Source organism: Coffea arabica, chromosome 9c (genome assembly GCF_036785885.1).
Source record: "Coffea arabica cultivar ET-39 chromosome 9c, Coffea Arabica ET-39 HiFi, whole genome shotgun sequence".
Classification (NCBI taxonomy): Eukaryota; Viridiplantae; Streptophyta; class Magnoliopsida; order Gentianales; family Rubiaceae; genus Coffea; species Coffea arabica.
The window spans coordinates 31,025,485-31,040,222 of record NC_092326.1 but is presented as its reverse complement, the minus strand read 5'-3'; the positions used below and the strand labels follow the sequence as shown (position 1 = coordinate 31,040,222).

The following is a 14,738-nucleotide window of genomic DNA, read 5'->3' as shown; positions in this document are numbered from 1 at the left end:
AGTGCAACATTAAATAACTTTAAGCCAATTCCATGTTTGCTTCTCAAGTCATTCCTCTTCTCTTTTTGTAAGATTTGAAATCTACTTTAAACTAAATGTATATGATGAGAAGTAAGCTATAATGATGCAATGAATACGAACAATTAATAATTGAACAAATTTGATTTGCAAATAACATTTTTTGGACCTGTTGTATTTTTGCATATTTGATATAATTCCCACTATTAGCACAGATCTATTACAATGAAATTATATTGTTTATCAAAATAAAATAAGAAAAAAAGCTGCAACTAATATGTAAACTAACATATTGAAAGTGCATAATCATCTATAAGGACCAGTGATTTTGGCACACCTTAAATTTGTGCTAAGAAATATATAATTGTGGATGATTTTAAAGCTGTGTTGATATATTGTGGTTGTGGGTGGTAATAGAACTATTAAATTACCTTTATGTGAAACATTCATAGTATGATTTTATCCTTCATCACAAGAAAAATATTAGAAATTAAAAAGTGACGAAAATGATTAACATCGTAGAGTTGCTCTTGATTTATGTATTGTTACATTAGATGTGCCCATAATCAAAATTAAATGTACGCTTTTGATTTTTTTTTTTAAATTTGACTTGTTATTTTATACGGTAAAATGACGTGTTGTTTTCCAGTTGTCGAATCCTGACAAATTAGTTCAATTTGGTCCTTGAGAGTGATAAAATCTCAACTTAGTCCTCCAAACTAAGATAATAATCCTAATGTGATCCTTCAAACCTTTATTGAGGCTAGAATGAGTAACTAGCTCTATGAGGATATCTAATTGCGGGAAAAGTAAAGTACAAAACGCCATTTAGTCTTTATTACCAAAAAAAAAAAAATCTCATCTTAAATTGTTACAATGAAAAAAGTGTAGTCTTTTCTAAATTTGTTGTAATATTAGTGCAAAGCAATTTAAAGGCTTGCTTGGATTGCTTGTTTCCGTCGGAAAATATTGTCGTTTTCCGTGATCACATTTCCCTATCAGCTTTTTTCCTCACATATATCAAATCGCTACAGTAATTTTTCCATGAAAAATGACGGAAAATACAATCCAAACACAACCTAAAAGTTTCATCACTAATAATAAAAAAAATGCACCTTTATCTTTGAAACTTCTAAGCCAGAATGAACTCTTCACAAGGATGAAACTAGGCCTACTCAATTTCTTATTTTGTAACTAGATTCCCCCATAGTTAGTTATGCTTACTGACAGTAACAATAAAGTCTTGAAGGAATAAGCTGAAGACGTTTATTGAGATTTTACCAAATTTTGAGATGAACTCGTGATTTTGGAAAGCTACTTTAGAAAACCAAGTTGATTTTTTTTTTTTTAACAAATTGCGGGTTTGAATTGATATTTTTGGACTATTTTAGAGAACCAAGTTGAAATTTTTAAAGTTTGAATAACCAAATGTATGTTAGGGAAAATAGAAGTGAGGTTAGTCCATTTTAAAATGTGTAAGATAAAATTCGTTATTACATATTGATAGTGTACACTTTATTTCCCTTGTTCTTTGAGAAAAGCACTTCATTCAAGTTGTTAGAGGTTTCGTTGCTACAAGGTTCAGGATTCGAATCTTGGATTGACAGTTGGGGATAGGATAGGAAGGGTGTGGGAAGCAAAAATGAAAAAAAATTGAAAAAAAAGCTTTACTTCCTTTGTTGGTGAATGTTAAAAATTTGTATATGACAACTTACAATGACCATTGCTTATTATTAATAATCACAATTCTCACTTGCATTGTTTGGGCCCAAAATTCCATGGAGTGTTGTTGGCAAATCTTCCAACCATAATTGCTCCCAAGGCCCAACTTACCATACCATCATCCCCAAACAAAGAAGTTTACGAAGAATGACAAAAATCAAGAATAAGTAGGTGCTTCTAAGTATGGTCAAAACTTGGCAGATTCGATTTTTAAAAATTCAACGGTTCAAATTGTATTATATCAATGTGGCATAATTTGAACCATTGAATTTTTGAAAATCGAATCTACCCAAATGTGAGAAAGTACTTGTATATTTACCATCCAATTGTTTGAGACAATTATAAATGAATATTGTTGAAGCGTCTAGTGCTATAATAGTGTTATATAGCCATAATTGTGCTTATAGTAGTGCTATAATAGTGTTTATCTGTGGTGGAGCCGGTGGAGAGACTTGACAAATCCTCCACCCCCTCCTACCTTTTGCATAACCTTAAAAAGCTTTAATTTGAAATTTAACTGAATCATAATAATTTTGAATAATTATCTCCCACAAAGATTAAGAAAAGAATAGATATAATTATATTCTAAACATACATGACTTTTACGTTGATTATGTAAAATATTTGATAATTGATTTCACTATTGATTAGGAAATCGATGTAAATTTCTGAATTATTACTTCGTATAATATTTAAGAGAACCAATAGCAAAATGTGGCCCTTCTTGCTTTTGTCATCATTGTCTTTGCTTTTTGTCTTTTTTTTTTAATAGTGGTTAGAATTAACTTTAAAACTATAGTACTTGGTGCTACTTCTATAAGAATAACGGTTGTGTTGCTTCAAAAGACAAAAAGCACATCTAACTAAAGAGGGATATATGTGTAAACCCAAAATGTTTGTGTATTGTATCGCAAAGTAAACCCAAAATGTTTGTGTATTGTATCGCAAAGTAAACCCAAAAGGTGTTTCTTTTAAGTACTTAAAATTACGGAATCAAGTTTTTTTTTTAATGCAGAAATTTCATGTGAAAATGCATCAAATAATTTCCTAAAACATTGAACTAGTTTATTAATGCCCACTCTTATAGCATACTCGAACTCTTAATCACTATGACTCAATGGAGTTCATATTTTACTTACTAAATTCAAATAATTTGATATTCACATGCACAAATTCAAAGGAAAATAGTACACTCAATGTGACGCCCCCACTTCTTTCAAGGGCGAATCCAAGGATATTCGCGGAACGCCTGCCCAACTCTAGTCAGGACTCAATACAAGTCAATTCCAAGCTTAAAGGTACGCAACCAATAAATAAAAGTCGAAATGCAGAAAAGTCGCTTTCTTAATGGAACATTCAAATCTTACATCAACTTTTCCCCAAAATGCAACCACTATGAGTCGACTAGTCAATTACATCCCAAAATTTTAATCAGAAGTAAACAAGTCGGCTCTCCCCAAAATTCTTTCCATTCCGAGCTCCTGTTAAGGAAAAACAAACTAATGGGATGAGCTGACGCTCAGTGAGACCAAAAAAAACATGCAAATACATAGTTCACATACCCATGACATTTGTACGAAAATTAAAATAAGAAAATTCAAGTAATTCACAAATAATAATAACACACATTCAATAAGGATACAGGAGCTCTCAGGAGTTAGGTTCCACATGTTTCGCCAAGGCTCGATCAAATACTTTCCCGCGATGACACTCCGTCAACCGGGTAGGTATTAAGTGCGTAAAACTCCACTTACTCTGCTCTCCTGTTCACCGTTACACCCTTGCTCTGGGCCCGCACTTCTTTTATAAAAGGCACTACTCCACGAGTATGTCAAGCGAGATCTCTTAATAGATCAAGCTTTTGATTATCTCATGGTTCACCGAGCTTCGCGAGCAAGCCCATGCTGGCTCGAATCGCAAGGTCGGTCAATTGAGATTTAGGCGTCCCCCGATTATTATTATGAGTCGATGAGATTCACTCCAATCGACAAATACAATTATAAGCCGATGAGATTCACTCCAATCGGCATGTTCAACCACAAATATAAATTCAACTATGAGCAATTCAATTGTATAATCAATTAAAAGAGAACGAGTGCGATAAAGTACACACTTGACTCGACAATTGTAAATCAGATAATCAATAAGAAGCAATTCACATAATTGGCAACTATTCATGCACTTGACACTCACCAATTCAAAATAAGTGAGTAAGTGCAAATAAGATCTTTAGTGGTCAGCTCCGAGGTTCTCTTCAAAATTCTCTTGAGTGCCTGAAGAAATAACATTTAACTATCACTCACAAATATTTACAAACCCCTTGCCAAATAAGGAAGAATGTATACTTGCGTAATATTAAGACAACGTCTTAAAAGAGTTTTAATATCTCGAAAATCGAGATTCAAAAGTGAGAATTTAAAGTCACAAGACAAACTTGCATCCTTCATGAAAATGAGTTTAAAACGGATGATCGATATCGAAAGACAATGAAAAGTTCTCAAAACTCATTTCCCAAGAAATCATGAATTTTCAGCTTTGCGCGATAAATTTTGTAAAATCAGATCTGGAGTTCAGTATGACCAAAAATGGAAAAATTTATACCGTTGTAAACTAAATTCAAAGTACTAAAAGTTTCTAGAAAACACTTTTCCAAGATTCTAAACGGAGAACCTTCATATTTCAGCTCAAATTTGCTGATTGAAGAAGGTAAGACAGAACCAGTCTTGGTTTTCGGCGATATTTGGAAATTCGGAAAAATTCACAAAAAATGAATCAGCCTTTGAAATTTGTAACACAATAAGAGTCCTATACAAAGTTTCAAGCACAACAAACGGAACAAAATTCGGAGTTTTGAACAACAAGATATAACAGTTTAAATTCGGTTGATTTTTGTAATCTGATCAGTGAATTTTCAGATTTGAGAAGCAATGTTTGGGGCATTATTTGGGCATCGAAATGGTATTGAAATTATACCAAATTTGGTACACTTAAACCTCCATATGTGGACTACCTCTCTATCAAAGTTTAGATTGAAACTCACACGGGAAGGTAGTTAACGAAACGACCAAAGTTTGCGAAATGTTTCAAAGCTAATCTGCCACCCTACTTCTCTTTCTTTTTCAAACGTTTTGTCCAACGAAGCCAGCCCCAATTCGCTCCATTTTTTAAACCAAGATCCCAAAAACATTTAATAAGCAATTTATGGTTAAATAAGACTAAAATTTTGGAAATATAATATCCCAAAACAGATTTTACCATTTGGTCAGCAAGGAAGGGAAAAGTTTCCAGTTTCCAGTTCTGTCGCATTTCCGAAATCAAACCATATCTAGCTCTGTACAACTCCAAATTGAGAATGGTTTACGGCATTGGAAACTAGGTTCCAAATTCTACAATTCATCAGGAGACATCATTTTGAAAATATTTTCACAAATGGGACAAAATCAAGCCACAAGATGCAGCTTCCCAGTTTCATTCGAACAGACAGTCAAAACAGAACAGCCAACTTTTTGGACTCATTACGGTTCACTCAAAATGAACTACAGGGGATTTTTATACCGTTGGAAAGCTATGAATGTCTAGTTTTGAATGCTAATTTTGAATTTTATAAAAAGAGTTATGTTCGGACAAAGAAGTACTGTCCGAGTACCCTACTATGTGTTTTCCAGATTTGAATCTTCACCAAAACTAAAGTTTTGCACAACCATTCAATACAATTTTTGAAAGGCACTTTGTACACACAATATACAACATATATCCATCAATTTCACAGCCAACCAAGCATCAAAATTTCGAAATAAAAACAGAACAACATGGACAGAATTTTCGGCCGGCTTGCCTTCACAATTTTCCTTCGATTTCTCTCCACTTTCTAACCATAAACATCTCATTTATCACATAAACAACCATAATCAAACAATCAAGCCTCAAGTCAGATATCTAGAGGCCTCATCAAGACAGCTAACCTATGATTTAAAGCGAGAGAAATGGTTCCTCAAGTCCGCTAGGCTATAAACGCGATTAGGGTTTCAAACCCATGAAAATTAACCGTTAAACTTCTTATAATTTGAAAGGTTAAAGACGTTGAGTGCTTACCCTTTAAAACCTTGAAAAAAACCAGATTTTCCACCGAAATTTCCTCCAAGAAATTCCACAAGATTGCTTCTTTCTCCAAGATAGAATGAATCTCCAAGAAACTAGAAAGTTGGATGATGATTTGTAGACAAAATGGAAGCCAAAAGAAATGGAGTTCTCTTCCTCCCTTTCTTTTCTTGCTGTTGGCCGAAAATGGAGAGAGAGAAATGTGAGAGTTTGTGGCTTGTCTTGGAAGATTGGAGGGAAAAGCAGCTAGAAAGATTTGCCAAAAAGTCAACTTTGAATAGTTGTCGGAATAAGGTTTCGTACAACCTCTTTTTCTCTCGGGTTTGATACACTCATGCACTAATCCTCCAAGATACGCCCTTTAACATTATAATTACTCACTCTTACTAGTCTAGTATTAATTTCTCAAATCTCCACTTAGTCATTCTGACGCGAAATACGCAAACTTTCGACTCGTGTGCGATAAAAGCTTAATTTGAACTCACTCACCTCTAATCCCTCAATTAACTTTTCTTAGTCTACTATTGATCATTCTTAATTCTCCAAGATAATTGCACTCTCGGATCGAATATTGTCTCGAAAAATGTGTATTCGCTATTCCATACTAGACGAGCCGCAGAAAAATTAAATTTGTTTTAAAAATATAAGTAAGGCATTGTTCCATGTAAATAGATTTAAAATGGTTGAAATAAATTATTCGAAGTAAACAGTTGAATAAATAATTAAAAAACCAGTAAAATAAGATAAAAGTAAGTAAATTTTCGGGTCCTCACACTCAAAGCCTTAAGTTTAGGAAGAAAAAACAAAAATAATTCGCGCCAAAAATAGTTTAGGAATGATTTCAGCAAGACACGTAAAAGAATAAGTAGAAATGGAAAAATGTGTTCAATCCACAATGTTTAGAAATCCCGATTACAAGTTAAAACTTACCATTCTTACTAAAATTAGTTCTTTTAAAAAAAAAAAAGCAGAATACATTTTCTTCTGCTGTACTTTTTCTCCAAGGTAATATTTTTATCTTCATCAAAATAGTTCATCTCAAAGCACGGTCTGAAATGCAATATACGTCTTTTACTTTTAATTTATATCAAATATTTTGAACACAAAAACATAATTTTCATTTTTTTTAACACGAGAAGGAGTTTTTTTTTTAATCGAACTTTATCACTCCTTTCATGTCCTTATTTCTTTTGGCTCCTAATGAAAGTTTTCTCGCATTGGAGGATCAAACCCTTAGCTATGTCGATGAAGGAAACTTTCTTGAACTGTTATTTTCATTGTGTTGGAATATATGCTGTTATTTTTCACATCATGTTTAGCATATTTATTACTCAATGGTCTCCTTTGCCTTATTCTTTATCTGCAACTTTTTCTTTGTCGCCTATTTGGTTGGACTTATGCCTTAATCAAAAGTTCAGTCGTATTTTGCATGCTTTTGCTTATCGTGCTTTTACAACTATTCTAGCCTAAGACAATACAATCTCCAGAATTTGCATGTTTCTTGTTTATCTTTGCTTCAACAACCATTTTAGTTTAAGATAACATTCTTTAGACCCACAAATAATACTCTCTCCACTCTCTTAGGTCTTTTATTTTGTTCGTGCCACTTTTTTTTTTTTTTTTTTTTTCAGTTTTAATGTTTTGGAACTTCAATTTGTCATTTTTTTCCTGTGTCTTTATCAGAAGTACAAGCACTTTTGCACATGAAAAGGATCAACTAGTTTGATCAACCATACTGTAGTAGCCCGTGACAAGATTCTGTCTGAAATGTGTTTGCCAACGATAGCTTACATGTCTATGATGGTAGCACCCCACTTCCCAAACTCTTCACAACTTTTGTGAAGAACAAAACTTGAAGCTCAAAGGTTTTCCCGCTCCACAACAAGAATGCTATTAATTATTTAATTCCATGGTACAAACTGACATAAAACCTATACAACTTACAGTGCATTGCGTGGATACATTACAGAGAACCTAAGGTGACTGGTTCAAAGGGGAAATTCCCTCTGCTTTTAAGTCAGTAGCTAAATCTTTCCAACAATTCCTCGACACCACCAGCCATGCCAGGCAACCAGAAAAGTTGTCATTTCAGTGAAGTTTTCAGGAAGACAACATCAGGTCACTGTACACGTAGAGAAACCAGATCCATAGATTGTTAATTGCCTACCAATTCAGTAGTTGCAGCAGCGAGCCCGGCCCTTAATCAAATTGGCCCACAGACAGAGCATCTGCCGTGGCGATTGGTAATGGGCAGTGTAATAGTCCTCCGTGCACCCATACTGGCAAAACTTCCAGCTGTGAGAATATTGGACAGGTTTAGAACTGTTGAACTGCTCAACCCACATTCCCATGCTGACATCCTCCATTTTGAATAACTGTCAGGGATTATAAGAGAACAATACGCTTAGGACAAAATCCTCCTTGCACTCTAAAGCCCTTGATCTTGCATTGACAGAATAATACGGAAAGAGTTTTGAGTTGCCACATACCCGGAGACTACGCTTGAGATGTTGAGATACAATATAATTTGCAATGTCACTGGAAATTATATACCCAGGTCCATTGGCATAAGGAGGATATATTGCTTCTGGCCATTCCTGTTTCACAACATTGTTTATCTTTCAGATACACAAGCAGAATGACAATTAAATTTATCTTGCTTAGAAATGGATGTAACCTTTTTAACAGAAGTTGATTGCTCTTTCTTTGGATCAACTCCAGTAAAACAGTCAAATCACATCTAGATTTCAGAAGGGATACTTTCATACCTTGAAGGAAACAGCCCACTTCCCAGTTCGAAGAGGTCTGTGCAAGAGGTTTAGATTTCCCATATAAAGGGATCTTTTGGGAGAGAATCCTTCAATTTGTTCAAGGACATTATCCACTCTAACAAAAGTATCATCATCAACTTTCATGATGTATGCAGCTGTTACATTTTGAACCTGCAGAAAACCATTAATGCCATGTTGGGGATAGATCAAAAGTGGAAGTTGATTAAGAGCTCATTGGCAGAGGATCAAGGAAAAAGTATAGAACTAAACTAACCCCATATTCACAGATGGCAATAGTTTTGAGTACGACTAGTTCATAACGATCCATAAATGGAATAATAACAATGTCACCAAAATAGGCAGCCTCTTTCTTCAAAACAGCATTAACCTCCTTCCTTGGATTCTGCATGTCATTTGTTACGTATGAGTAAAAATTCATCCATAAAACTTGTCGAAGCAAATCAACAGCAACAAAAAAATCGGAAGATTGAAATTTGTGTGCTTTTCATTTGTCCTTGTTCTGAAGGTGCTGACAGAATGAACTGAAATTTGTATGCTTTTCATATATGTACAGTCAGTTATTAAGTCATGGTACTTAATAGAGAATCAACAATTGATATGCATAGATTTGATGGTTGTATGCATTTTTCATACAAGAAAAGTTTTAGCATTAAAACAGGTTATAATCAATCCAGAGAACCACTAAACTCTCAAGTCAGCTCATTATCTGCATGGTCACCACCAAGTCACTGCTACTGCAAGAAAGGGTTTATTGTGACAAATTGGCATGTAACTCTAACATGCAAAACCACATCTGCCAAGAAAGTGCTATGGTTGGCTCTCATATCATATGTGCTGGTGAACGGTCATTTTAGAGGACCGAAATGAATTGATCAAATTAACAATTCTGTATCACCATTTAACAAGGCAACGGTGACAACTTGTCCCACAAGCACTGGTGCAGATTCTCTACTTGTATGCATAGAACAAGTAAGCTTTGCAAACATTTGATAGAATCAAAATTTTCCTGATAAGCTGGCAATTTCATAGGTCCAATATTAGCTAACTCCTTCCTGGGAAACTTATCATCTCCTCTCCCATAATTCAATCACAAGAGACAAGGAAAATGAGCCCATTGTTGAAAATTCATGATCTTTAAGTAGTTGAGACACTAAAAGGATACTTCTAACTTTTCACTTTCATATCACCTTCTATTTCAAGTTCTAACCAAAATTTCAGGTTCTAAGAATAATCTGTTCACAAATAGAAGTAACAAATGAACCTTTCACCACACTTGTCTACTACAGGAAAATCCAACAGACAAATTAACCCAGCAAGTTAGTGTCAAAATTATATCAGGCCTTTGTTCCTCAATCATAGAAAGCAAGCTTTCTTTTGAAATGCACCAATTTAGTGTCAAAATTATATCAGCAAGTTAGTGTCAGATTGTTCCTCAATCTGATAAAAGCAAGCTTTCTTTTGAAATGCACCAATGCAACTGCTTTCAATAGGATATATCAGATGAAGAAGAAAATTAAGGAAGCTTACCAGGGCAACGAAGAAGCGAACCACCACATTTGAGGACCTGACAGCTAAAGATTGCATCCAAGTTTTTCTAACAGCCATGCGTTCAGCAAAGTGATTGTTGGCGGAGAGAACCCCTATAAAAAGCTGAATACCATGATGGGGCAGAGGATGTGATTTCCACTCCTCAGAGAAACTCAATACCCTTTGGGGAGAAAAACTTGGATGAGAGGTTGGAAGAGAGGTGGCATGAACCGAATGTACATCCACATCACCTTTGATTGCCAACCCTGTTGCATCTTCCAAAGTAAAACCCTGAAATAACAGTAAGCATCAGATCACCAAAGGATTTCAAAGCAATGTAAGACAAAGAAGCACTTCAACAAATTCAATTTCTTACTTTTAATACTCTCAAGCATTTTCAATAGTGTTTATCATATTAATTGTCAAGTAAAATGAAAGATTTATGCTTATCACACTCAAAGAGTCCATTATCTATGGATAGAGGTCAAAGAAACAATGAGATCCTTCATCCGACTAGTGCAAATGTAAAAAGATTAAGGCTGGGCAATGCCATTTGCTATTTTAATAACCAGCCAGGTCTACACCTCTAAAAGTTTCCAACAGACTAGCAAACATCTCGTAAGAGAAAGAAGGAAAATAATGGTCTACTTACTTTCCTAGCTCCACAATTACCTCAGGAGCCAACTGCATCTGCATCAGACCTCTGTCTATTTGCGTCTTTCAGTAACAGCCTTATCATATACCATACTCCCACCTCATTAACCAGCAAATACAAATTTAATCTAATATATCTTCTAATATCCGGATTTCTGTCCCAAATGATATTTGACTTTATTTGGAGGGATATGGTCAGATCTCATATCTAGTGGTTATTCAAGTAAGCAACAGTAAGGTAATGACAACTCATGTGGTCAAAGGACAAATAACATTGGACCAACATTTTTCTGCATATAGTACTACATTTTAAAAAACCAATAAGAATTAACAGACATGAAGTGGTCCAACATGAGAGCCAACAAAGAATGACCAATAGTAACATACTAAGTTCAATGTACAGGCATTGCTCAATACAAAAGGAAAACATTCAACAGATCTTCAGAGGAAAACACCATTCACAAAATCATTCAAAAACATTTTCTCTCCATTTTGATAGTAGTTTTTTTTTGGAGGGGGGAGGGTCAACGCTATGGATCATGAGGTCAGCCAACTTATCAAATATCAGAACACCATATATCAGTCACCAAACGACTATTTCTAGAACAATTGCAAGCACCTCTATGGTATGGAAAAGGTTTGCAGAAAGTCATCATAAAGGAGCTGAAATGGAAACAACCACAGGGCCTTCTTGTAATTGTGACTAGCATACCGTGCGATATGGAAACGAGGTCACATGCCGACCCCCAACAATGATATGGTATCCCTCAACACCAGCACGAATAGTAAGCACAAACATCCGACCCTCCATAAATGGAAATGGCCAGGTCACTTCTGGAACTTTAGCACGCCCAATAAATCTCTCAAACCATGAAAAGATTTTGGACTCCTTTGAAATTTTGGACTCTTTTGAATCCACTATTTCATTTCGCATCCATTTTTCACATTTCAAGAAGCCGTCGACTGCCAAGAATATTTTGTTAGAAATCTGGAAGTTCAGATGGCAAATAAGCTAATATATCAATAAACAAAGGTTAGGGGAAAAAAAGGGAACAAAACAATAAACTCAAGCATCATCCAGAAGACAAATGCAATGCAAAGTTAAAAGATTCACGATGAATGACAAAGATTAGAAATAATGTACCCAAGGGGCAGAAAAACCAGGCATTCTTGCTGCAATATAAGAATGACCTAAAAACGAAGAAGGAACACACAATTCATCTGAACTCTCAAGCAAAATGAATGATGTGCACTTATATGGGCAACCTCTCGTTACAAACTTCTCACCAAAAAAAGGCACAAGAAAAAAAAAATAAAATTGAGAAGCCAATAGTACATGTGAGAAAACTGAAGGCTATATGATCACATGCAGTCAACAGTAGAAAATAGGTCAAAAGCCATTTCTTCTCCATCATTACTCTAGTCTGAACTAGGAGTAGATATGCATGAGTTTGGCTTGGAACAGAGAAGAGCTGCTCAAGGTTTGACTCGTATGGAGTTTGGCTTGGAAAGACAGATTCTGGCAGCTTGAGAGAGAACACGGACCTCTATCTTGCAGATATTCAGCACATGAGCTTGTTGAACTTAATGGAACTCCTTTTGCTTTTTCTTTAAACTTGATACTTTATAACCACCCCACAAAATAGGAAAATTTGATCACCTGCCCAAGCCTAGGAAATGCCTCAAAGACCCAGAAGTCAAAAACACATAAATACTGAAGAGTACTCCAGATTTAAACTGCTTTAGGGATCTTCCTTATGCAATCTAATCCTGATCTTCTATGATATCTCAGATATACTTTGACATCTACAGGTGGCATCCGTAAAGAAGACATGGAGCAATCTTCTTGACATTTGTTTGATATCAACAACCTGACTGCAGAAGGGCTGCTGTATACACTAACTAAATGCAAATATTTTTTGTTAAGATATGTAACAACATAATGAATGAGGGAAGAGAGGACTCGAGCTCCAACTCAAGTTGATATTGGCCCAAAAAGGACTAGAAAATGGGAACATTGTAGTATATGAAGCTGTTCTACCAACTGAACCAAATTTGAGCGCAACACTATATTTGGTCAATTTTAGGTTGAGTTCAAGTGTAGGAACCAAGTTGACCTTGATAACATAGATATAGGGCTTGAATTTGTCCAATATCAACCCTAATTTGGAAAAAAGAAGCAAAGCGTCTAACAAACATCTCAGAGTGAGTAATTTTCCTACAAAGAAAAAGCTAATTTGTTTGCATAATTAAAGTGTCAGCAGATTCTTTGCCATATATTGTCAAATACCAAGAGACTGAATCCACAAAACTAGGATTTTTACATTAAATCTATCCAACAAAACAACAGCATTTAGTGTTTGTGATTTTATCTTCACGCATCAGGATGATTATAACCATATTCTGTATCTAACTATAGCGATCAAGAGATATTCTGCATCTAACTATAGCGATCAAGAGAACTCAAAATCAATTGTCTTCAGTTTTTGGTTCTTTTCCTTTTCCAATTTGTCCCTGGGGAAGGGACACTGTATTTAAATGAAGAGAGCATTCTATGAAAATCTAGATTCAATGCCTTACCTAGCATTTCGTCATCACTCTTGGATGGTAAACCATCACACCTTTGGGCGCTGCCCCAGTGCATCCTATAGCAGGTGTTGTGCTCAATTACTGGTCGATGGCTCCAATCTCCTCTCAGTCTAGGATTAAGATGTAAAATCTTTGGTGGGTCCTCTCCAACTACAGCCTTTAGTCCTTGCAATTCAACCATGAATTGTGAAACCAAAACCAGTGCATCACCAGCTCTTAATCTCGCCAGCTGAGGCACGTACTCCTGATGAGCTACACGTGGTGTTCCAATCACTGTGATTGAAGAACCTGCAGCAAGCCCACAAGGAAGGAACATGAGATTATCTCCCCTAGCCAATTCTTCTGCATTCACCGACACCCAAGAAGGACAGGACTCAGGCTTCCCCTCAAGTGTGGCATTCATCTCAATATCCTTCCCATCATGTTTACCTACTTCTTCCCATGCCTTCGTGCCTAATGACCAAGCCTCATCTGCCATTTTCTCTACTACGGAGAAATCACTTGTTCTGTTCCTACGCCTCAAAATTGCAGCAGCTATTCTACCATAATGAAGCGAAAGGGGGTTAACAGGTGTTGAACCACCTTTCTTCTCTTCTAAAGCTTCCTCACGCGGCATTGGAGGAGCATTTTGGTTCACATTGTTTTGTAGTATTCTATGAAAGCCATCCTTATAAGCAGAGCTCAGACGCGGTTTACTTAGTTCAGTATCTTCTTCAACCTCAACTCGCAGTCCCTCCTTACCCACATCATTACCGTTATTACTCAAAACTGCTGCACTCTCCAAAAACTTAGGGAACTTCAAGCATATGACAATCAGGTATAATGCAGCTAACCCCATTAACAAATGTGACAATTTGAACCTCCTTCCACTCTGAGATTCACTTCTGATCCTCTTCATCCTTCCCTGCCCCACCCAACAAGCAGATAAAAATCCTCTGACCATGCATAAGTAACGTCACCTCATTTCTCACCCCAAAAACAACAAACATTAAAAGAAAAAAAAATCCCAGTCCTCAAAGCCTCAAACTTTCACACAAGATACCCACTTCATAAATATAAAAAGCATAAATTAAGATGAATAGAATCAGAAAATGCCTCAATAATAAGAGACTTATAGTTCAACAGCGAAAAAACTTTTAACCCACAAAAGACGGAACTCCAATTCGAAAAAATGCGGACTGATTTTGTGTGAAGAGTAACCAATTCCGACCACAAAAGGATCAGCACTGCACCATCGAACTGATTTTGCGTGAAGAGTAACCAATTGCGACAACAAAAGGATCAGCAGAGCACCAACTTGATCAGCATTGCAGGGCAAGATTAACCAATCAGAAGCCG

General features: G+C 35.7%; 1 protein-coding gene and 1 long non-coding RNA gene across 2 annotated transcripts; both read right to left on the bottom strand.

The window, feature by feature from the left end:
- Positions 1 to 3,066: 3,066 nt before the first annotated feature.
- On the bottom strand, positions 3,067 to 6,060 carry LOC140014036 (uncharacterized). The gene is made up of 3 exons (XR_011820909.1): positions 5,833 to 6,060; positions 3,934 to 4,013; positions 3,067 to 3,221 (listed from the first exon to the last, which is right to left on the bottom strand). It is a non-coding gene; the product is annotated as an uncharacterized lncRNA (long non-coding RNA).
- Positions 6,061 to 7,704: 1,644 nt separating this feature from the next.
- On the bottom strand, positions 7,705 to 14,485 carry LOC113708642 (hydroxyproline O-galactosyltransferase GALT2-like). Its single transcript, XM_072064791.1, has 7 exons — positions 13,392 to 14,485; positions 11,524 to 11,774; positions 10,158 to 10,448; positions 8,884 to 9,012; positions 8,607 to 8,780; positions 8,328 to 8,435; positions 7,705 to 8,213 (listed from the first exon to the last, which is right to left on the bottom strand). The coding sequence occupies exons 1-7, from the start codon at positions 14,341 to 14,343 to the stop codon at positions 8,010 to 8,012; spliced, it is 2,109 nt and encodes a 702-aa protein (XP_071920892.1). The 5' UTR covers positions 14,344 to 14,485; the 3' UTR covers positions 7,705 to 8,009.
- Between the last annotated feature and the right edge of the window lie 253 nt (positions 14,486 to 14,738).

Excerpts from the sequence above, each read along its gene's own strand:
- LOC113708642 (XM_072064791.1), bottom strand. The coding sequence starts at position 14,343 with ATGGTCAGAGGATTTTTATCTGCTTGTTGGGTGGGGCAGGGAAGGATG. Across the intron at positions 11,775-13,391 it reads GAGTGATGACGAAATGCTAG|TCGACGGCTTCTTGAAATGT; the intron begins GTAAGGCATTGA and ends TATTCTTGGCAG. Across the intron at positions 8,781-8,883 it reads TTGCCATCTGTGAATATGGG|GTTCAAAATGTAACAGCTGC; the intron begins GTTAGTTTAGTT and ends GGTTTTCTGCAG.